The sequence below is a fragment of the Carex rostrata genome, chromosome 20 (genome assembly GCF_964058835.1).
Source record: "Carex rostrata chromosome 20, lpCarRost1.2, whole genome shotgun sequence".
NCBI lineage: Eukaryota > Viridiplantae > Streptophyta > Magnoliopsida > Poales > Cyperaceae > Carex > Carex rostrata.
In genome coordinates, this window is record NC_135937.1 from 2725429 (window position 1) to 2750553 (window position 25125).

At 33.9% G+C, this 25125-nt stretch overlaps 2 protein-coding genes across 2 annotated transcripts in view; both read right to left on the bottom strand.

Annotated features, from left to right (window-relative positions):
• Window positions 1–1577: 1577 nt before the first annotated feature.
• Window positions 1578–25125, bottom strand: part of LOC144572159 (protein POLYCHOME-like) — a 76850-nt gene continuing 53302 nt past the window's right edge. The window contains exon 4 of the transcript XR_013517694.1: window positions 1578–1589. The gene's annotated coding sequence lies outside the window, so the exon portion shown is untranslated. The remainder of the gene's footprint in view (window positions 1590–25125) is intronic.
• LOC144572511 (endo-1,4-beta-xylanase 1-like) lies at window positions 2208–5818 on the bottom strand. Its single transcript, XM_078322107.1, has 5 exons — window positions 5707–5818; window positions 5095–5441; window positions 4466–4643; window positions 3612–4148; window positions 2208–3520 (listed from the first exon to the last, which is right to left on the bottom strand). Exons 1-5 carry the CDS (start codon window positions 5746–5748, stop codon window positions 2396–2398), a joined length of 2229 nt encoding a protein of 742 aa, XP_078178233.1. The 5' UTR covers window positions 5749–5818; the 3' UTR covers window positions 2208–2395.

A 25125-nucleotide genomic window follows, 5' to 3' on the forward strand; every position in this document is an offset into this window, starting at 1 on the left:
TTTGCTTTCTTCAATGTCAGAGCATTATCCTTCTCTTTTGTGATCAGAATATCAGCTTTCCCTAATTTATGTACAATTATGAACTCTAATTTAAAGAACATTATTAGTAATTAACTGATTGAGACTATACCTTGTACTGACAGGCTTATCTTTATACCTTATAATGATAGGCTTCACTTTTAGTAATTAACTGGTTGAGCATAAAGCTAATTGGAGATTGGAGAATGAATTCAGGGCATATGAAACTAATTGGGGATTGGAAATTTTGATTGTGACATAAACCCTAGAAGGGTGTTCGGCAACCCTCTTTAAGAGGTTAAGAATTAAGATTTTAATCTTTCCTAAGAAATAATTGGAAGGTAAAGTGAGAGGATTAAAAATGAAGACTAGTATTGATGAGCCAGAACGTGACTACTACTTTTAGTATAAATTAATATACATTTTAATCTTAATTTCTACTTGTTGGTGGATTACAAGCGCATAATCCTACCATGTAGTATAGATTGGGATGTCGATCCATAGGAATATATAGTGTATAATTAGGTTATAAAAAAAATAACTAGTTAGGTTGGTTGGTTGGTTTATACGAGTATTTGTTTGGATTTGATGTGGAGCTGCTAATCGAATATAAGCGTTAGACTAAATTATTAAATAGAGATTCTCTAGGGTTCAGGTTCACTATCCTTCTTATTATGATAAAATATATTCAAATGTCGCTCTAGATTTATCCTGTATGCGGCATTGTCACTGTCATGTGCCGTATAGATTGTCCCACATAATGACCCCGCATACGGTACTGTCACTACCCGCAGGCGTCTAGGACATTTACTAATGTGTTTTGAAAGGTTTTATGATCTTTCGATCATCTTTTGGGTTATCATTTCTAAGTATCATAAGTATGCAATTGTCTTCCTCACACGAACACAATTGATCGTTCCCTATTCTACCCCACAATTAAGATATCCCAAAACCCTACTTAATAATAAGTATCTCCCAAAGACCCTACTTAATAACTTCTTTTTATATTTTTTTTTGTGCCCTCCAATACTAATTAAGTCACTCCATATATATAGTTGCTGTGGTATTAATCATGTATCCGTCTATAGATGCAGTTCAACACTTGTGATATTAAATGAACAGCTAGGCTTTTATTTCAGAAATCAACAGATAATTGCAACTGTTTAACTGTTTTAACAAGGAATTAATCATGAGCTGTCAAAGTTTGAAGTTTAATGTATTATTTAATTAGAGTTAATTTCTCATGTATGTACCTTTCAAGAATTGTTGAATTTCTTATTTATTCTTCTACTCTTAGTTATATCTCACATATCCCTTAACTCTTATTTTTCTTTTCTATTTACTATTTGAATTAATAACTCGCAATTAAATATTGTCTAATTTATTTGTTTTCCATTATACCCTTATTTTTTTCTCTTTGATTTAAATTTTGCAAATGGCACTATTGTTATGCATTCTCATGACTTCATTTCATCTAAAATTTCAAAGTTTTGACTTGTTGATTTGATTTGACTCTTTAGTAAATGAAATTATTTCTTGCTCTTAAAAGGATTCATATTCCTGAACCACGCCTCCTTGGAGGATAAATAGATTGGTAGAATCAAAACCGCAGTGTATGAAGCCAAAACTGCTCTACTAATCTTTACCCAAAATCTCAAGTTGCTAGGTGTTACGGTCTAAGATATATTAACAGTCACTCACGGCCCTTTAAACAAAATTTAATTAAGTGGCCCAATGAAAGTGGTTTAGGGATATGAATCCTTTCAAGGGCAAGAGATAATTTCATTTCCAAAAGAATCAAATCAAATTAACAAGTTAAAACTTCAACTTAATAGTGAAATTTTAGATGAAATGGAGAGTCATGAGGATGCGCAATAATGGCGCCCTCTGCAAAAATTTAAATCAAAGAGAAAAAATAAGGGTATAATGGAAAACAAATAAATTAGACAATATTTAATTGTGGGTTGTTAATTCAAAGGATAAATAGAAAAAAAAATAAATAAGAGTTGACGGATTTGTGAGATATAACTAAGAGTAGAAGAGTAAATAAAAAATTCAACAACTCTTGAAGGATACATGAGAAATTAATCCATTTAATTAATAATACAACAAAAATTAATGGCATGAAATTTACTTTTAGCTTGGTAATACATTATTTCAATAACACACACACACTAATCAACAAGTCCTTAATGTAGTAAATAATTCTTAAACATGAGAAAATACAACAATGATTTGTTTAGTATCTAGTTAATTCTTCTTTTATATATTACTTCAGTATATTTCACACCAAGAGCACAATTAATTAATAAAGTTGCTCCTTATTCTATACCATGATATCTATGTATATTTTAGCTAGTGACAGCACATCGATCTATCAACTGCCTAAGCTTATATTGAGAACCAATGGAGAATTCCCCTTGTCGACAGTGAAATTCTGAGTGAGCTTCTTTCCTGTGGTGGTGTCAACCTCCACTGTGTAACTCCCATGATATCCCCTGAAATTAAATCCGCCTTTGTCATCGACCTGTCCTCGTGCGTGCGAAAGCCACTCTTTTTTCAATTTGAGGAACCTCTTTCCAGCCTCATTCAAGTCCCATTCGGCATTAACCAAATGAGCGTTTTGCCGCCACATTGACATTTCCCAAAAGCCCCACAGCATGATTCCCTCCACTGCCGGATGCGCAAATAACTCCCGCAACATCACCTCCAAATCATCAGCCCGTACAAACTCATTATCTGACACCACATCAAGCTCAGTGAACCAAATTGGCAACCCCAACACACCTAGCTTGTCTAGTGTGGCTGACACCACCGGCCCGACTGGGTTGCTTATATGGCCTTGTATTCCGATCCCACCAACCGGTGCACCTTGCTCCTGTAGACCAAGTATATGCTGTGTATATGCATCTGCACAAGCATGGGCATCATGCCCATCTTCAATGCTGTAATCATTGACAAAAAGTGTCGGTGAAGGATCCAATTGGCTTGCAGTTTTGAACATGTTTGCTCGTATGTCCTTGCCGAGCCGATCTTGGTAGAATGAGCCATGTAACATCTCATTGTTCACGTCGTAATGCTGGAACTTGCCTTTGTACCTATTCAGTAGGCCCGTGATTCGGTTTTGCACCGCTTTCATGAGGTCGGTACTGGGCAGAGCTTGCACCCATGATTGTACCGCATTTTGCACCTCCCAAAAGATGCAATGACCCCGTACAAGTATGTTATTTTTGTTGCACAGGTCCAATAGTTCATCTGCATCAGTGTAGTTTATGACGCCTTGTTGCGGTTCCGTCCAGTACCACTTGAGCTCATTGCCAAATACTGCCCAATTGAAGTTCTTGACGAAGAATGAGACATAGTCTTCATTATCTATGTTGCTTCGATTGATGCAGGTGCCAATTGGGAAGCTGTTGTGGGTTTGCCGAACCCGAACTGATGCGCCTGACAGACTGTCCCCGGTTGATCCTGAAAAGTTTAACACGACATCTCTCTTCCGTACCTAAAACAGATTTCATGATTTATGTTAGTTTTGACCAAAGTGACTAATAATTAGTTGGTGCCTTATTTATTAAGCAAATCGTAATGCATACCTTTTCAGTCTGGTGCTTTAGATGCTTAAACCGTGTTTTCCGATCAACTGGAAATAACTGCAGTCCGGCAACCATCAAGTCAACACCAGCTGCAGGACCTTGAACGGACACCATAACCTTGGATGGCTGTTGTTCGACTCGAAACGAGCTGCCAATCTCATACCACCTCGCATCGCTAACCTGAACCTGGCCTCCATTGATCCATTGTGAATCCACATTGATTGTCACATTTATAACCTGAGGCCCATTTTTCGCTGACCCGATTCGAACCCAACCTGAAACTTGGTAAGTAACGTACGGGCTGATTTTATTGGTGACATCTTGCTGTGGACCCATCCATGTCTGGGACCTGTTGGTCACAAGAATACATTTTCCGTCAAGGGGTTCATGCACGTCGAGAGATTCCTGGGCCATGGTAGGGACATAGAGCGGTGAACCGTCTGCTACTGTCAATGTACAGTTGCCGAGTGTATTCCAGCTATTTAGGCCGTCAGTGAGGTCGTCATTTTGTAGTACATTTACTCCATAGACAACATTCTATACATAAATCAAGTCAAGAGAAAGATTATTATAGAGATTCGTTAAGAAAAATAAAATGGAGAAAATGTTTCCCAGTAACGCCCAATTAAAGGCCTGAAAATAGTTCTTTGATCATATAAATTAAGGCCATGATTTTGAAGACCAAGTGATATAGAATTTAAAATAGCCTAGTATGAAGGCCTTAAAAAGAGCATCAAAATGCCTAGGCAATTTGGGTTGAGTCCTTCGGGCTTTAAAAAAATAGAAATTGCAATACGAGGCCACACTGTAGTTTGTTATTAAAAATGTAAATGTAAAAGAGGACAAGAACTAACAGAGAAGTCCGGTGCCGGAGCTGGCGGTGTTTTCTCAGCATGCTTGACAACCAAACTATTTAAAAGGATATCAGCGCTTGGTGGAGGGCCTTCGATGAATATCACAGCCTTCGATATTGTTCCACTCAGAAGAAATTTTCCTTGGATCTGCACCCAGTCTTTGTCCGATGCTTGCGACCTTACAAAAAAAATAATAGATGTGAAATTTCCTAAAAGATTATGCTCAATTATTTATCATTTTGGTAATAATTGAATCCTCCCACTTCAGTTCTTTGCTTTCTATTGTTATTTTCTATAAGTAAATCTGTCCATTTTTTCCCCTGGGTAACACAATTAATGTTTATGCGGTGTAAATTCCCTGCATTTTTGGCATATTGTTTTAGAGTAAAAGTGATGTAAACAACACTAAATCTTTACAAGACACATTTGTTAATTATCAGATAAACCTTTTTTTGAAAATATCAGCAGTAGCTGCGATATATCAGATAAACGTTGTGTACCAAATTTCCAAATCGTCTCCACTTTTACCAACTAAAAAAATTGCTTTGAAATGTAATAAATATATTTCTGTAGCACCTCAAGAGAAGTCGAAACAATAAAACAGAGAAGAAAAGAACAGAGTTGCTCACTTGGCAACTGCTATATACTGCTCTTTGCCATTTGAATCTTGAACATACAGAGTGGCGCTCACATCTGAAGGGGCAATGCTGCTCCCGAACAACCGCACAAGGGCAGTCACCATATACACGAGCTTCCTTTGTACCCGGTCGGTGATGTCTTGCTGGATCCCATTCCAAGTTTGGGTTCGGTTGGTAGTTGATGCGAAGTATTTGCCCATTTGTGGGACCACCTTGCCGTCCCCCAAGGTATCATGCACCTGGACATTGCAACCTCTGCCTGACCAGTTGTCAAGTGATCCATTGTCGAAGTTCGGGTTCAGTATGATGTTCTCGTTGTCTACATCTCCTTTTGTTTTCTAGTAATTCAAGAATAATGGTTTTTTTTTTCCAGATCAGTCGTAATTAGAGGTGAGAAATAAGAATGTTTATTTAAGTACATTTCTAGAAGAACTTGTCTTGGACAAACTTTACTATTTGTCATAGTGACAGTTACGAGATGCATGGTTTATTTTTGCATTATTAATAGAGGCTGCTTGTTGAAACAGGGACATTTAATTGTATAGTACCTAACAAAAATTCTGGGTATTTAATTAATAAACAGCAAAAAGATGATAAAAGTACCTCATGAGACCCATAAACATTGCTACTTTCAGAATCAGCCATGTAACCCTCTAGTTGGTTCAAAGAAAGGAATAAGTCTGATTAAAGATATATGTAAAGAAGTTGGTTTGGGAATAAGCCCAAGGGCTACCTTCCTTTATATACTGTAGTACACCCGCTTGAATTTTGTAATACCGACTTAGTATTAAGTGAGTTTTAAGTAACAGAAAGGAGGACCAATAAACCGACCATATAATTAAAATATTTACCTGGATTGCAAGTTAACCTAAAACCAAAGTTGTTTGTGTTAATTACGATATTAATTATATCTGAACACTGTAATGACAACTAAGAAATCAATGATTTGCATGATAATTATATACGCATTCATAATTATATACGTATATATACTCACTGGTCCTTGCCTATACTGCCAATATGTCAACATAACTACGCGTCTACGCTTCAACTGGACTTTGGTCTGAAAGAGGAATAAGAATGGGTTTCGGTTTTATACTGGATATCCTTCTCTTATTAAAATAATTTTCTCAAATATATATATATATATATATATATATATATATATATATGTGTGTGTGTGTGTGTGTGTGTGTGTCAATCAAGGGCAGAGTCAGACTTTCAAATTATTGAGATCAATCATATAAAAAATATTTGTTACGAATGGAGATCAATATTAATATACAACATTTTATCCTATATTATATAGAAAATTGTACATAATTACAAAAATTTACAAAATAAATGAGTTGTACGTAGCTCCGCCTCTTATGTCAATGTCTTATTGAGTGTAAGTGAACCTAGTAGCTAAAAAAATTGTAATACATATACCAGCAACTCATGTAATGCCAACATAGGCCAGGACGTGCACCCAATTTTAATACGTGATAGATGGCGATAGCTGGAATATTATGCTATACTTAATTATAGGGTTGAGATGAATTAAAAATAAAGTAACTTAATAATCTTTTTCAAACACTACTACAAAAATGATCATTGTACACTACACATTGTACACGAATTTGGCAATTTTATATAAAAAACGTGTAGAATTTGTAATTTTTTGGGTGCCTGAAATATATGTGGTATCTCTACACGGATATTTATTAAAGAATCAGTGTAGAAAGCCGTGAGAGAGCTACACGGACGTTTATTAGGAAATGTACACGGCTTATTGTTTAAATAACAGTGTAGAAAGCCTTGAGAGAGCTACACGGATATTTAATTAACGAACCGTGAAGAAAGGTAGGAATTATACACGGATGTTTGTTTAAATAACAGTGTAGAAAGCCTGTGAGAGCTACGCAGACGTTTAATAAAAAGCCTTGTAGAAAGGTGAAAATTGTACACGGATGTTTGTTTAAATAACAGTGTAGAAATCCTTGAGAGAGCTACACAGACGTTTAACAAAGAGCCGTGTTGAAAGGTTATTTTAGGATTTTGTTTATATAAAAGGTCTTCTCCTTCGAGCATCGTTTTAATCAATTTATACTCTCCCTCTCACAGTTAACAATTAATAGGTGGAGATTTAGGTTTATCAATTATTTTGGATCGCAAATCTATCAAGATGAGCGGTCTGATATAATTGATAACCTACATCTCGAATTCCCATGTGAATTGCTTCATTTTCCCAATTAATTGGTCTGATTTTTGCGCTAAAGTATTTTTGAAGGATAATATGAAGATACATGTTTTTGGAGGCCAGATCTGAGATTTTTGGAAGTTAATTTGTACTTCTCCTCTCTTAGCAAGATTTAGAGGAGAATAAGGAAGATTCTGACAAATCCTAAAACATGTATCTTCATGCTATCCTCTGTAAACATTGTGCTTCTCCTTCCAGCGTTGTTTTGATCAATTTATTGAAAAAAAAAATTCTTTCTCTCTCTCTCTCTGTATTCTGATCATTTCAGAGCTGGATGAAGAGTCGGATGAAGAGGTGGATGAAAGATCTTCAGAGCCGGATGAGGAGTCGAATGAAGAGTCGGACGAGATCGTTCGACTCTTCATCCGGCTCTGAAGGTCCTTCATATATCCACCTCTTCCCTTTTTTTGAAGGTCCTTTATCCAACTTTTTATTCAACTCTTTCTTTATTAAAACATGTATCTTCATATTACCCTCTATAAACTCTACTGGCACCAAAAGAAAAGAACCACCCACTTGTCCCCTCTTCCAGTCCTTAATGGAAATTTTTAGTTTACATATGAATTTAACTTTTGTAATGCTCAATATAAATTTGTATAATTTTTGTATAAATTAGTGTACATGAATTTTTAGTTTAAATTGCTATATATGTTTTGGAATTCTAGATTTTAAATGTCTGTTTTGGAAATTGTTTGTTTTGCTATATGAAAACATAGAAAAAAAAACTAGTGGAAAGCCAAAAACAAAGATTCTGACTCACCCGTGCTTAGGATCCAAAATCCTAGGGGCCAAGATTGGCTCATGGGAAGATCCGAGATAACCGCTGACGGGAGGATAATACTCCCAAAAGAAATGGAATCTGTGGCTCAAAAAATGGTAAGAGTCTTTTGTTATAACTTTGTGTCATTCAAACAAAATTATAACTCTGTACACATTATTACTTAGTCTTTTGTTATAACTATTTTTTTAATTAACATTTGAAGGTGGAGGAGGAGGTCAATTCGGGTGCCCGGACTGTCGCAAGACAAGAAGATTCCTTGTCCTTAGCGCTCCCGAATCCATAACACACGGGTCAAGTTAGGGGCAGAGAGGCCTACAGGGGATGGAATGAGGAATTCAACGAACCAAACCCTGAAGAAGACCTCGTACCAAAGTTAACAAAGACGAGATGGAATCAAGGTTGGCGCAGGTACGCCAGGAGATTACAATGGAGTACACCCAAAAGATGGTTGAGCTGAAATCAAGGATGGTGGACGAAATGAACCAAATTAGGCAGCCATCCGAGCAACACGTACCACCTATTTCACTAGGAATTCGGCGAAGTAGTCAAGCATCCGGGACCGAAGTGCTAGGCGAGTTGGACAATCTAAAGGTAATCACTACTTGTTCATAATCTAAAGGTAATTTTGATAATGTCATTAAGTTACTAGACAATATTTCATTCGAAAAACAACTAATTGTTGATAACTATATATTGCAGGAGGCCACAGCATGCGACCTCGTCTTATGTCACAGTGCTACTCCTCTCACCATTGCTAAGGGCATTGTATATCCTCCTTCAGCCGGTGTTCAACTAAGGCCCAACCATCTCTGTGTAACGGTTGACAAGATCACGCAGGAATGGGCTGCGAAAATACATCTTCCTGTCCCTGACGATGGTATGGTGGTGCTCGATGATGCCCGCCAGGAGATAGTCCAATGGCCCAAGAATCATATTATTTTGGATAAGATAATCTCTAAATAAAACACGGATATCTTATGTTACATTCAAATTATTCTTTTAAAATACTTGAAAAAGGTACAAAATTTGATACAAACATGAAGAGATGCTGCCAACACTGCGGATGAAGCTTTGTCACCAATACGGAGCTTGGAATTAGTCGTCGGGGCTGATGCGCCAGCATCTCCTCATGCGCCACTAGACCGTACGGGGCTCACCAAAGAAGAGGTTAGTTGTTTGCTTAGTGATTTGCGGGATCTCCACGCCTACTTGATTAAGGCACCCGAGGGCATGACGGATGTTACATTCACTGTCCCTCGCGATATGTTTCTACACGAAGGCAGGGATGTCGTGCTTCCTTTCAAAGAATTCAATGACTTTCTACAGGCCGCCTCGTCAAGCGATAAATGGCTCGATGTAGGAGTCATCACCGTTTTCCTCATGTTAGTGACCAAAAATTATTTATATCATGTTTATAGCACTCAAATATATATTCTAATGTAAAATGATGATTTTCAGGTACCTAGTCGAAAAATGCCGTGAGAATACGTCGAAAGGTAAGGTGAACTCGTGTGCATTTTTCGACCCCGGCAGAATTAATGCTTTCATGGTGGAATGGTATGAGGTTGCGTTTGTCAAGTACTTGTGTAGAGTGATGCATCGAGCTCGTGAGGATCAAAAGAAATTTATTCTCCTGCCATACCACCAATCGTAAGTTACTTGTAACCTTAACTTATGTATTGTTTATATTTGATCAGTTAAAGAATTACACCATAGCAAACACTTGTGTCACTATTATATACTGAAATATATATATGTCACTAATTATATGCTAAAGTACTACAATTCTTCTCCTCCCACAGAGGCCACTGGTGTTTGCTTGTGATTGTGCCGCTTGAAAATGCGGTTTATATCATGGATTCTTCACGGCCCGAACAAACCATCACTCCTTAGCAGTTCAAAAAAATCTTCCTTGCTTTATCGAAGTAAGCAATAATAATTCACTTGGTTTGTTTTTTTTTCAATTATATATAACAAATTGTGAAATTGTTAATTACAGTCACTCAATTTTGTAAGGGCTTTTAAGCAATATGTTAGAGAGGGTGGAGTGCAAAGCACGGGCAGGCAGAGAAATAAATTGAATGGGAAGTGGTTGGCAGTGGGCACACTATAATTTTATAATTTCATATTTTGTTCAAAAAATTACTGTCATTCTAACACAGGCTGCTAAATATAAATTTTAGTCCCCGCAACAGGAGGACGGTTGGAAATGCGGTTATTACACAATGATTTATATGTATCACTTTGCCGACCACATACAATTCCAATGGCCAGCATATCTGGTATGTAATTCATATGTTTGCCTTGACTTGTCCATATAACTAATATTGATTTCCTCTAAATTTATTTTATTAGCTGCATTGTTATAATTACAATATTTATTTCTATAAAGCAAAATAGAGATGTAGTTGCTAGATTGTATTTTTGTAACTTGCATATTTTGAATTTTTGTAGTATTCAACAGAGTCAAAGAGTTACTCCAAGGAGCAGTGAGATCATTGTAGATGTATGTGGGCAGTGTGGTTTATGAAACAAGAATATGGATTTGTATAATTTAGTGTACATGAATTTTGTATAATTTTTGATATAATTTAGTGTGCATGAATTTTGTTTAGGGGTTTTGGTATTCTTATTTTGGAAATTTTCTATTTTGGAATTGATCTGATTTTAAATGGCTAGCAAAAAAAAAAAAAACAATTATAGACGAACATTAATAAATATTAAAAAAATCCGTGTAAAAAGGTATTTAAACATTAAAAAATATATTAAAAAAATTAATAAATAAAAAAATACGAGAGCTCAACGGACATTTAGCTAAATATCCGTGTAGAAAGGTATTTAAACATTAAAAAAATTAAAAAAAATAAGAGAGCTACATGGACATTTAGCTACATATCCATGTAGAAAGGTTTTTAAACATTAAAAAAATATTTAAAAAATAATAAATACAAAAATAAGATAGCTACACGGATATTGAGTTAAATATCCGTGTAGAAAGGCATTTAAACATTAAAAAATATTAAAAAAATAATTAATAAATAAAAAAATACAAGAGCTACATGGACATTTAATTAAATATCCATGTAGGAAGGTATTTAAACATTAAAAAAAATAAAAAAAATTAATAAATAATAAAAATAAGAGAGCTACACGGACATTTAGCTACATATCCATGTAGAAAGGTTTTTAAACATTAAAAAAATATTAAAAAATAAAAAAATAAAAAATAAGAGAGCTACACGGACATTGAGCTAAATATCCGTGTAGAAAGGCATTTAAACATTAAAAAAATATTGAAAAATAATTAATAAATAAAAAATAAGAGAGCTACACGGACATTTAGCTAAATATCCGTGTAGAAAGGTATTTAAACATTAAAAAAAATAAGAGAGCTACACGGACATTGAGCTAAATATCCGTGTAGAAAAGCATTTAAACATTAAAAAATATTAAAAAAATTAATAAATAAAAAAATAAGTGAGCTACACGGACATTTAGCTAAATATCCGTGTAGAAAGAGTAATCGTACAGGGATATTTAGCTAAATGTTCGTGTAGAATAGTAATCGTACACGGCTTTTTATGTAATAATCTATGTAGCTCGGTTATGGAGAGCGCCACTGTCAGGGAATTGTACACGGTTGTTTTTGTAATAATCCGTGTAGCTCTCAATAATCTCACACGGGTAAATATCCGTGTGTAAATATTCAGGTATTTCTACACCCTCGCATTCTACACGGCAGGAAATCTGTGTAGCTCCCCTGTTTATGTCCGTGTATAATCACTTATTCCGTAGTAGTGAAACTAAGATAAAGTGATTATAAAATTGAAAAACGTTTTTATATGCACATTATATATATATATATATAGAGAGAGAGAGAGAGAGTCCGGCTAATGTCATAACGTTATAATTTCAACCTAAGTTATAACGAGTCAGTTTTTAGATTTCAAAGTCCAAATAACCTATCCGAACTGTTCATCTTGTTCTCCATATTAATATGTGCTTGGAGACTAAATTTAAATTTTTTGATATTTTTTACTATTTATTAAGCCACTTTGAAAATCGCTGATCCAACAGTGCCTTTTGGTTTTAATATTGTCGTTAGATCAGCGATTTTCAAAGTGGCTTAATATATATATATATATATATATAGAGTTAGGCTGGGGTGCTATGGATAGCATAGCGGCCTCTATGCTACGGCTCAATATTCGAGTTTTCAAAATCCAAACGGTCGATCCGAACCGTTCATCTTATTCTCCATATTAATATCTGCTTGGAGACCAAATTTTATAATTTTCTGAATTTTTTTACTATTTATTAAGCCACTTTGAAAATCGCTAATCCAACGGTTTTACTGTTTTGTGCAGCCACCATTGGATCAACAATTTTGTAAAATACTTAATAAATAGTAAAAAAATTCAGAAAAATGTAAAATTTGGTCTCCAAGTAGATATTAATATGGAGAATAAGATGAACGGTTCGGATCGACCGTTTGGATTTTTAAAACTCGAATATTGAGCCGTAGCATAGAGGCCACTATGCTATCCATAGCACCCCAGCCTAACTATATATATATATATATATATATATATAGAGGTTGGCTAAGATCAAAGTGGTAGTTCCTGAGCTTTGGTGCTACCAATTCGTTTTTCAATATTTTAAAGTTCAAAACATCGATCCGAACCGTTCAAGTTGTTCTCCATATTAAATTGTGCTTGGAGACCAAATTTTACATTTTTCTGAATTTGTTTACTATTTATTAAGCCACTTTGTAAACAGCTGATCCAACGGTGGCTTAACAAAACAGTAAAATCAAAAGCCACCGTTGGATCAGCTGTTTTCAAAGTGGCTTAATAAATAGTAAAAAAATTTAGAAAAATATAAAATTTGGTCTCTAAGCACAATTTAATATGGAGAACAACTTGAACGGTTCGGATCGACGTTTTGAACTTTAAAATATTGAAAAACGAATTGGTAGCACCAAAGCTCAGGAACTACCACTTTGATCTTAGCCAACCTCTATATATATATATATATATTTACATTATAGATTGAATGCTTATCAATTTTTTGGACAATTAATTGTTGAAATATCACACGTTTGCTACTTTATAGATTGAATGCTTACCAAATTTTGAACAATTTAATTATCATTTGATATTTCAACGTAGACCGTCAAACATGAATCATTACAAGTTTCTAGAGTAGTTTGATGGAAGATATTCTTGCATCAATTTTATAATTTTTTTTGTATATCCCCTCTTTTAATTTTACTATAATTTTAAAAAATAGTCTTTTGTTGTCAAACTTTCCTTAAAACCTAAGTCAAATCCTTGAGCTTTCTTTGTACCAAATTATTTCTTAATAAAAAGAGAAGTTGTTCCTTACAATATGGAAAAAGTACAAAATTCGTCAATGAAGTTCTATTTACACAAATTGTTTCATGGGTTTTAAAGAAAAAGCTAAGTAGGTGTTTTTTTTTTAGAATGACTAATTCAAAGACCGACAGATTAATTTGTTTATTCTGAGAAAAATTGAAGGACTAACTTAGATTTTGTTTTTTTTTCCTTCAAAATTTTAAGAACTGATATGTTGTAAATAAAGTATCAGAAACTAATTTGATTTTTGTTAAGAAAACTTGAGATTTAATATGATGTTAATGAAAGTATAAGGACTAATTTATTTTGTCTTTTATAAAACTCGGTAACCAAACCTGTTTTTTTTTTTTTTTTTTTAATGTACATTGCTCTAGCAAATCATGATCATGTATGCGAATATAACAGCAATAACAATTACTGGATAGTGCTAGATACATTAACAATGTTATCCGCAACATATTCCAAATGATTCTGTTTTCTCAGATAAGTAGATTTGGTTTTGTTACTGCAAGTTAAAGCATATGAAAGGCAAAAAGTTTCAGTGTGAACCAAATAATGTAGTCCGCTTTCTTTCAGAACAGAGGCGTTTAAAAAAATCGGTTCTTTTAAAAAAAATAACTTTCGATTCGAACCATGATCCAATCCTTGCACTATAATGTAAGATTTTAGAAAAATTAAAGCAATATCGGCCGTAGTTATATCACTGTTGTAGATTTCTTAGTAGTGTAAAGGCTTTGGAGTGAAGGAAAATGTTGTGTGACAGGTTTGGAATATTATGACTACCAATGAGAAGTTTTGCTTGTTAAAGCCGACAAAATTGACAGAATCAAACATAATTAATAAATAATGATAGAAATGAACGTAATGAAATAGCATAGTACAAGAGTGCGTGTGGAGGAGTGCATATTTTCTTAATTTTGACAGAATCAAACATAATTATAAAAAAAAAAAAAATAGTATTTAGTTTAGTGACAAAACCACGTAATCTTTATATAGAAAGTCATGACTCATGAGTTCAAAATTCAAATAGGAGAAATTATTTGTTGTAATAACAAGGGTATTAAATAGTTTGATGGTTTGACCTACAACTTTACTTAAAAAACATAAATCATAAGAATGTTGCCCCAAAATTATAGAGTACAATGGAAGTTTCCAACTAACAATTTCTTAACTTTGTGAAAGCATCCACATCCCTTAAACTATTAGAGTTTCTAATCTGACGTGGCAGTTTTTAATCCAGTTTCAGGGATGTAGGAGAGTTTCTTATTTAGAAACTATGCAGGAAAATTTCTTATTAAGAAACTGTTTATAAACTCTATGTTGGTCAAATGATTGGCTCAAATTGTTTCTTCTTTTTAATTTGTTGCTGACGTGAGTTAATAGAAACTCTAAAATGAGTTTCAGGGATGTGAGAGTTAGAAACTTTAGAGACCATAATTTCTAAAAAATAGTTAATAGTTATTTAGAAATCATATTGAGTTTTAGAGATGTAGATGCTCTGAGAATAATTTCTACATCTTCAAACTTAAGCAAGTATTTAGTGAGATAATGAGTGAAGAGAATCAATCTTTAGTCTACTAGACAATATTTTCTATATGACTGATTGTCGGTTTAAAATATGACGTAAGATGTTTTGTATATATTTAAAATTGAAAATTTTAACCTCCAGTTTATAGAAGTCAAGCTGGTAACAAATAATGTTGCAAATAGTGAATTAAATGATCCGCAAGCTTTCATAAAAAAAAGGGGTGATCCGCAAGTAATAAAAATGAAGCTGTGGTATTGTGTATATAGGATTGATATGTACTACAGATCAATATCTTTTCTTTTTGAAATTTAAATAGTCGATCTGAATTGTTAAACGTGATTTTCATATGAAAATGTAATTGCAGACTATATTTTATATTTTGTAGAATTTTTTTTAATATGTTTTAAATAGGTAAAAAATACTACTTTTAAATTGTTCAAAATCTTTAAATCAAGTGCTTTCCAATCTATCTAAAAAATAATAAAATAATTCAAAAAATATAAAGTTCGATCTACAAGTATATTTTCATATGAAGATTATGTTGAATGGATCCGATTGATTATTTGCATTTTGAAAATTGAGATATTGATCGATAATACGGACTAATATGTATCATGCATAGTATCATAACCTCACTTAGAGTGAGTAATTATGTCCTGTTCAAAACGAGAATAGGGCTAATTGCTTGGTGGTAGAGGGGGAACCAACTTTTAAAATTATATAGATGAAGCGTGAATGAGAGTTAATTATATAAAAAATTTATGCTATAAATGGAAGTCAATTTACAATATTTATAATATTTTATTCTAAATTATATAAAAACTTATGTATTTAGCTTAAATACAGAGCTTTTAAAAATAATGGAGGTCAAATTGACCGAATTTTTTATTAATATCCAAATTTAATATTAAATTTCAAAAAATAACCGCATCAGCAATGATTCTCGAAATATACCCTTTCCGGAAAAAAAATTTCCGGAAACAGGCCCCATTTCCGGAAAAAAAATTTCCGGAAACTAGCTAAATCCGGAAAAAAAATTTCCGGAAACTTTCCGAATCCGGAAAAATTTTTTCTGGAAACTTTTCGAATCCTAAAATTTTTTTTCCGGAAATAGACGGAATTTCCGGAAATTTTTTTTCCAGAAATGCATTAAATTTAGTTTATAAATTCGCAGAATGTCGTCGCTTTCACATCATCCGCTCTCTCACAGTAAGTTTTAATTTATTTATAATTTAAATTTAATTAATTTATTATTTATAATTTAATTAATTTATTATTTATAATTTAATTTATTTATATTTTAAATTTAAGTAATTTATAATTTTAATTTCATTAATTTATAATTTTAATTTCATTTATTTATAATTTAAATTTAATTTATTTGTAATTTAAATTTATTTTATTTATAATTTAAATTTAGAAGTATTTAATTTGTAATTATTTAAATATGTAACTATTTAATTTGAAATTATTGAAATTCTGAATATTGTCATATTAATTGAAAAAAATAAAAAATGGTGCAGAATAAATTTAAAAGTTTTATTAATTCTAAAATAATTTTATTAATTCTGAAATAATTTTGATTAATTCTGAAATGATTTAGAATTGTTTTAGGAACTTTTTGCTTTTCGGATTCCTTACGGAGCTCTGACAGTCAGATCGACCAGTTTTCGATTGAGGTAATTTTATTTTCTTTATGTTATTTTTAATTTAATTTAATTTATAATTAATTACTTCATTCCAACATTTTTTTTTTATTTTTTATAATATTGTCCAGCAAATTTAGAATTGTTTACAACCTTCCAAAATGGTTTATAATAATTTAAAAAATTCCAATATAGTTTAGAATCTTGCCCTATTAATTTATGAAATTCCAAAATAGTGTAGAATAATTATTGAAAATTGTCTAGAATATTTTTACCAATGGCAACACAATTTTTAATTAATTATATGTTGTTATTTTTGAAATTGCCAGACCAATCGAAATTAAAAATGACAACTATTTGTGCGAAAATTTATACTGGAGGGGAAATCCAATATAATGATGACGGGGTCTATTACAGTACCCGAGCTAAATACTCATTACCGCTAACCGTGAACCACAATTTTGATTATCTTCAGAATGGGATTTATAAATTTATTGGGTACAATGCTAGTCAAGCAAATCTGGAAATTCAAGCCAGGTTTAATATGTCCACCGATGGACAACGTGACTATCAATTAGTACCGGTAATGGACCAACAATCATTCGAAATGATTTTAGGAATTGTGTCATCTTTTTCACAAAGGTTCAAGATTATGGAGTTATATGTAGAATTGGAACCGAACTGTACTAGTCAGATTCCTGAACCTCGATCCCGACCCAGTACCAGTCAGAATCCTGTGGAACCCGACCCAATACCAGTTAGATCCCGACCTAGCACCGGTCGGTACTCTGTGGATGTAAGAATGAGACCCGGACCCAGTACCGGTAGCAACTCTGTGGATCAACCAGTTATATCCCGACCCAGTAGCAGTCAGAATCATGTGGATCAAGACCCAATACCAGTTAGATCCCAACCTTGTACCGGTCGGCACTCTGTGGATATACCAATGAGATCCCGACCCAGTTCCAGTGCGGTCTGCAGACATGTACGCGATTATTCGCATGTACCTATGGATGCAATTGATTCTGATAGTTTGGCGAGTGGAGATGAGATGCTCTCCGGTGAGTCGTCGGGTTCCGATGATGATATCGGACAGCCCAATCAGTCACAACCACAGTCCCGTCAATCACAGTACCCGATTACTGGTCGGGAAAATATGACACATCCGGTTGACAGTTTCAATGACATATCCGGTTTTCGGCCTGCGGATGTCGATTTTTTCGGCAGCTCAAAAAAAATGACAGATAATCCATTGGCTAAAGGTGTATTTTATGAGTCGAAAACGGCTCTAAAGATAGCAATCAATGAGTTTCATCTTGAAAATAATTGTGAGTGCAGGGTTATTAGGAGCGAACCTAGACGTTACGAGGTGGGGTGCAGAGATGCTTTTTGTAAATTTAAGGTGTCCGCAAAGCAGAACGGTCTTTCAGAATCTTGGATTATTACCAAACAAGCACTTCCCCATACGTGCACAGTATCGGCAACACGTACTGATCATTGTCAGCTTACAGCAGAGATGGTTGCCCTTGCGATTGATAAGACCATTAGAAGGGACGTGTGCTCTTCTATAAATCATATTCGAGATATCGTCATGATGAAATATGATAAGGTAACCCCCAAGTACAACAAATTATGGAGAGGTCGTGAGCTTGCTATTGCAAATTTATTTGGGAGTTGGGAGAACTCGTACAACTTGCTTATTCCACTATTGGAAGCCATCAAGAGAAACAATCCAGGAACTAAGTATTGTGTGATCTCGAAACCGATTGAGAAAGAAACTGATAGGCACTTCCACAGAGCGGCATGGGCATTTGGAGCGTGTATTGCAGCGATACCGTTCCTCAGACCAGTGATTAGTATCGATGCATGTTTCATGTCGGGACGGTACCAAGGTAGGCTGCTAATGGCATGTATGTACGATGCTGAAAACCAATTGCTTCCAGTGGCTTTTGCAATTGTGGAGAAAGAAAGCGCTGACAACTGGGGTTTTTTTATGAGATGGTTAAGGTTAGAAGTAATTGGAGATAATCGATTCTTTTGTGTCATATCGGATAGACATTTGGGAATTAAAGCCGTGTTTCAGGATCCAAATCTCGGATGGGATGAGTCTACCGATCAATGTGTGCATCAGTATTGCTCCCAACATGTTGCCGAAAATCTCTACAAGCACGTGGGCCGTAAGAGAGAGGTCAGCGACAGGTTCATAGCTGGAGTGAACAAATGCAAACCTAGGAGGTTGCAGGAGATGTTACAAGACTTTGAAATTGGTTGTCCGAAGGCTATCGACTACCTTAACAAGGTGGGTAAGAGGGACCCTAACGATGAAGACGAGCTTCCATGTCCAGAGAAGTTGTATAAAGCTTTGGACGGAGGCCACCGATGGGGGATAATGACAACAAATGGGTCAGAGTCACTGAACGCCGTGTTCAAAATTAGTCGGTGATTACCGGTTGCAGCGGTCGTGGAGGATACGTTCTATAAATTAAATAAATGGTTTTTTGAACGATGGAACAAAGCTCAAATGGCATGTCAGCATGGTCAGGTGTGGTCCGACAGGGTAACTAAGTTATTGCAAAAGCGTATCGGAAAAGGAAGGGACATGACTGTGATTCCTTATCGTGGAAGTCATGGGCTTTTTGAGGTCCTAGTTAAGGGTGAAAAAATTCCAGCAAGGCGTAATCAGCCGAGACTTGAGTATACTCGTAGGGATTTCGGGTATGGGGTTGTTGTTAAGGACAACAACAAGGTTGAATGTGAATGTCAGAAGCCTCAATTGACCGGCATACCTTGTTCTCATTTCATGGCCGTTGTCCGTGAAATGAGATATAATGAAAATTTATACGTCAACCCCTTGTACCGTATGTCAATAGTGGCACAGACATGGAGTGGACATTGGGAACCAAAAGGCAACCAATGTGAATGGCCCAACGATCCATCTTCCGAACTGTCGCATGCAGCGATCAGGATTGTGATGCTCAACAATCCAATAAAAAATAAGAGGACCACGGTACAAGTAGAACGGCTGACAAATTTAGAGTTCCAATGTTAGGTACAAATTATAAATGTGATGACATAAATGAAAGAAATAATATGACTTTACTACAATGTACCTGGTCCGCCCGGGTTGTTCTCGAAAGGTTGTGGTAAACAGATGCGTATGGCTGCCAATTGACCATGTTATCTGTCAGTTTCTGAATCTGGTCGCGAGGGATACTTGAACCGGAGGTTGCACCATGGGACGAGTTTTCCCAATTGTGTGGGCCTTTCCACATGTCAGCAAATGATGGACATGTATCTTCTGTTTCTGCGCCCCAATTCGGTTGAGATCCCGATAACGACCGGTGAATTTGAAATCGGGTCCACGACCAGTGTTGCAGAAGCATGGTGGGACCATGCATGCTTTTGCATGAAGGACTGGATGCGAGGCATAGATTTCTATATAAATAAGCGAGAACAGCTCCGTCCCAGTTGTACTTTCTCGGCTCGTCCAAGTTTTCAATCATGCTGAGATACCACAGCGGTATTCCGTCCCCGCTATTGTCAGCAAACATTGTATTCCTTAGCATGTCGAGGAGAAATCCACGGACATACCTAACCGTCAATTTTAAAATGTGAGTACATTATTAAAAATATCAAATACGAATAAGGTTGTAAATAAAAAAATACTAACCATTTCAATTGTTCGTCGTTCGCATCTGTTGGTAATGTTTTGAAGCGCTCACGGACAGCTTTTTTGGCGATAAGCATGTCGTACGTATCATTTCCCCTCTTCTTCATGAACCCCTTCACTTCATCATCTTTCACCCCCAGCAACTCATACAGTCGGCCTTGAAAACTCGCCGAGTTTGTAAATCCCGTTATCGGCTCCCCCGTAATAGGCAAACCCCAGAGACAACTCACATCCTCCAGAGAAACTGTAATATATTTGACTTGTCAGTAAGGAATAAAAAAAATATATATATTTAAATTAGTTAATACCTGTCATCTCTCCGAATGGAAGATGAAAAGTGTGTGTCTCCGGACGCCACTGCTCGACAAGTCCATGAATGAGGGCCGCATCGAGGGCGATATCGGGCAATGTCGCGAGCTGATATAAGCCCATTCGAATTAAAAATGGTGCGTACCTCTCATTATACTCGCATTTGTGCCGATAATGTCTCACGGTTAAAATCTCTTTACTCTAAAATAAGAAAAAAATTAATTACAATATTTATTTGATTACTTACAGAGTTATGAAAAACGAAATAAGTAAATGTTTACCTCCTTAGACGCCTCAGATATCCTGTGATTACCGTGAACTATCCACAACAGGGGGCTAAATCTATGTTTAAGTACTGGGTCTGCCATACTACAAAATTCGAACAATATTGTAAATCACCTGAAATTTTCTAAATTATTCTACACTATTTTGGTATTTTTCTAAATTATTATACATCATTTTGGTATTTTCTAAATTAATCAGACAATATTCTAAACCATTAAAATGAACTCATTAATTATATTTTAAATTAAAATAAAAAAAATTCAAATGTAAAAACCTGAATCGTAGATCCGATCGATCAGACAATCAGAGCTCCGAAAGGGACCCGAAAGGAAACGAGATTCCTAAAAAAAAATTTAATTAATCGAACAATTTTCTACATTACTAAGATAATTTTCTACACCATTTGGTATTTTTTAAATTATTGTAAACTATTTTAGTATTTTTTAAATTATTCTACACCATTTCGGAAATTTCTAAACAATTCTACACTATTTCGGTATTTTCTAAATTATTCTACACCATTTGGTATTTTCTAAATTATTCTACACCATTTAGAAATTTTCTAAATTATTCTACACTATTTTGGTATTTTTCTAAATTATTATACATCATTTTGGTATTTTCTAAATTAATCAGACAATATTCTAAACCATTAAAATGAACTCATTAATTATATTTTAAATTAAAATATAAAATATTCAAATGTAAAAACCTGAATCGCAGATCCGATCGATCAGACAATCAGAGCTCCGAAAGGGACCCGAAAGGAAAAGAGATTCCTAAAAAAAATTTAAATTAATCGAACAATTTTCTATATTACTAAGGTAATTTTCTACACCATTTGGTCTTTTCTAAATTATTCTAGACTATGTTGGTATTTTTTAAATTATTCTACACCATTTCGGTAATTTCTAAACAATTATAGACTATTTCGGTGTTTTCTAAATTATTCTACACTATTTTGGTATTTTCTAAATTATTATACACTATTTGGGTATTTTTCTAAATTATTCTACACTTTTTCGGTATTTTTCTAAATTATTCTACACCATTTTGGTATTTTTTAAATTATTCTACACCATTTCGGTAATTTCTAAACAATTCTAGACTATTTCGGTATTTTCTAAATTATTCTAAACCATTTTGGTATTTTCTAAATTTTTCTAGACCATTCGGTATTTCCTAAATTATTTGGACATTATTTTAAACCATTTAAAATTAAATAAATTAAATAAATTAAATAAATTAAATAAATTAAATAAATTAAATAAAAAAAATACCTGAAAAACGCTGATGGGGTGTGATGGGGACAGGGACGAGCCAGCAGCCAGCGCCCTTTGTAGTCATTCTCTGTTTCCGGAAAAAAAATTTCCGGAAACAGGCTATTTCCGGAAAAAAAATTTCCGGAAAGGGTATATTTCGAGAAACGTTGCTGATGCGGTTATTTTTTGAAATTTAATATTAAATTTGGATATTAATAAAAAATTCGGTCAAATTGACCCCTATTCAACAAACATAACTTTGTCACTGGTTGGTGAAAAATGATAACTTGGCCAAGTGTATAACAGATCTAGTTAGGAGTGGAAAAAAAATTCGTAGTTCGTGATTCGTTGATTTGAGTTTAATTCAATTTAAAATTAGTTTGTTCTGAAACAAATCAAACCAGATCAGTTCAAATTTTATTCAAATCAAACTCAAACTGGGTATAATTCGTTCGAAATTGATCTGCGAACTATTTAGGCTCGAATCTCAAATAATGCAACTAATGGATTCAACCATTAATCTTTAATAATGCAGGAACCAAACTTATATCTTAGTTCAAAATTGTTAATATTATGGTAACTTATAATAGGAAAATGTTTCAGCAGCGTAACAAATTAACAATGGAATAAGTTTCATTTGACTAGGTTCATGCCATGATTTTAATCAATACAATAGCGTAAAAGGTAAGGAAATCTTGAACTGGCCCATAATCCATTAGTGTGAATTCATGAAAGGTAAAAAGAAATCGTGTGAATTTTGTTCAGCGAGAAGAAAACTAATGTATAAACTACTAGTATAACTAGGGCTGCCAAAAAAATTTGTAGTTCGTAATTCGATTCGAAATTAGTTCGATTTGAAACAAATCAAATTAGTTCGATTCAAATCTTATTCAAACTCAAACTCAAACTGGAGTTAGTTCGATTCGGTTTGATTCGTTTACAGCCCTAGATCTAGTCAAAGTCTCCTGTTAAGGTTGTGTTTGTAGGCTTCTAGATGGCATATAAAATATCTGATCGTGTAAAATGAAATTTTAATTATTTATTCTTATTTTGTATGAATTTTAAAGAAGAACCTCTTATATTTTAAATAGAAATCAAATTATTTTTTTATCTACATGATCAAGTATATGACGACTACTTACTCATAAATTCTCTATATACAGTGGGTTAGCCAAAATTACTAGCTATTAAATTTTTTGATAAATGTCACAATATAACTCATCAAAAATAAAATTATAGATTTATTAAATTTTGTTCATAACTCTTAGTTCTTTCTATGGCTAGATATTGATATATTGAAAAAAAATAATTTAAAAATCATTTCAATAGATTTCAGAAGTCATAAAAACCACAATTAGTCTCTCTATACATAGATAAGTCATTTATCAAATTCATTGGGTACAGTTTCGAACCAATTAAGTGGTATGTCCAAGGGACTTGAAAATTATGATTTTTTTTGTTGATTTTTAATCCGTAAACAAACTATTTCAATTGAAAAATTGATCTATAACTCTATGTCTCCGTAAATGACAAAACAGTGTAAATATTCATAGCTTTGCTTAATTACTGAGCGACAACATAGCTATGAAAACGAATTTATAACTAGAAAAATATACGTTATTTGTTGTATTTTAAGCTATTTTAAAAAAAAAAAGTTGTTTGGATATATTTTCTATTAAAATCATTAGTGAAGGTGTGTCCTCATAACACATATTTCAAACGAAAAAAATACAGTAGGAAGATAAGATTCACTTTTCGAAAAGAGCGTCATTCGTCTGGTGGTGGAGACCCAACAACAAATACAACAGTGGCTGCTGGTCATTTGACCGAATGATGGGATTCAACTATGCTTCATTGTTTTCCATTTTCCTTAGTGTTTTGTTCACTCTGTAAACGTTTTAAATTACATCTGCTGAGTTCGGTGGTGTAAATATTTATGTACAGGACTTTTTATTTCTTTAATGGAATAGTCGGTAAGCGCTTGCTAACTGACCTTCAAAGAAAAAGATTCACTTTTCGAGAAAAAAATATTTCAACACCTCAAATCTACCATAACAACAAGTGAAATTACACTAATTATACGAGAGCTCAAAACCATTGTATAGGCTAAATTGTGAGACTTTCTTTCTCAACGTCAATTGCATTCATTTTATTTGGTGTAAAAAAAAAAATTGGTTCATATATTAAGATCTTGTAATTTTTGAGATAGTATAAGACATACTTTGAGCCTTTGAGGTGCAAAGTTCCTGTATGTAATATAAGCTAAGTTTTGATACGGCTCCAAACTTAATTGCATTATGATTGTTGATTGTGACTTTCTTACATTTTGGTTCAAATCGGTTGTTGAATTCAGTACAACACAAAATGGGGGGATTTCAGGAACTCTGATAACTTCGAATAACATTTTTTTTTTTTTTAAAAAGAAATTGGCAGCAGCTACCAATGAAAATATAAATTGAAGGGTAAAAACGTCCTTACATCCTTACAACTCACACATTCAACATTACAAACTCCATCCTTGATCAAATTCAGGAAGGTACTACTGTTGCAAAATTAGAAGGAAAAAAAAACAGGTAACCACTCATACCGTACCAGTTCGGTACCAGTATAAATTACCAGTCAGATCCGCTAACTTGCAATTAGACCCGGATCCGCAAATCTTCAATCTTCTAATCAGAATCAGGTCTCAGGTTATCTCCCATCAACCTTCTCGAGCCAGTATTGCAATATTTGAGCCATAAGCTGCCTCTTAGTCTTTCTAACAAGACAAGTTCTTAGAAAAGCCGAACTAAAAACCTGTCTGAAAGGCCCTTAATTAGGCAGCAAGGGTCTGGTCCGAACTATATATTTTTTTAATTTAAAAAAAAAAAGGAAATTTCATCAAATTATGAATGTCTTGTACCATACATCTCATCAAATTA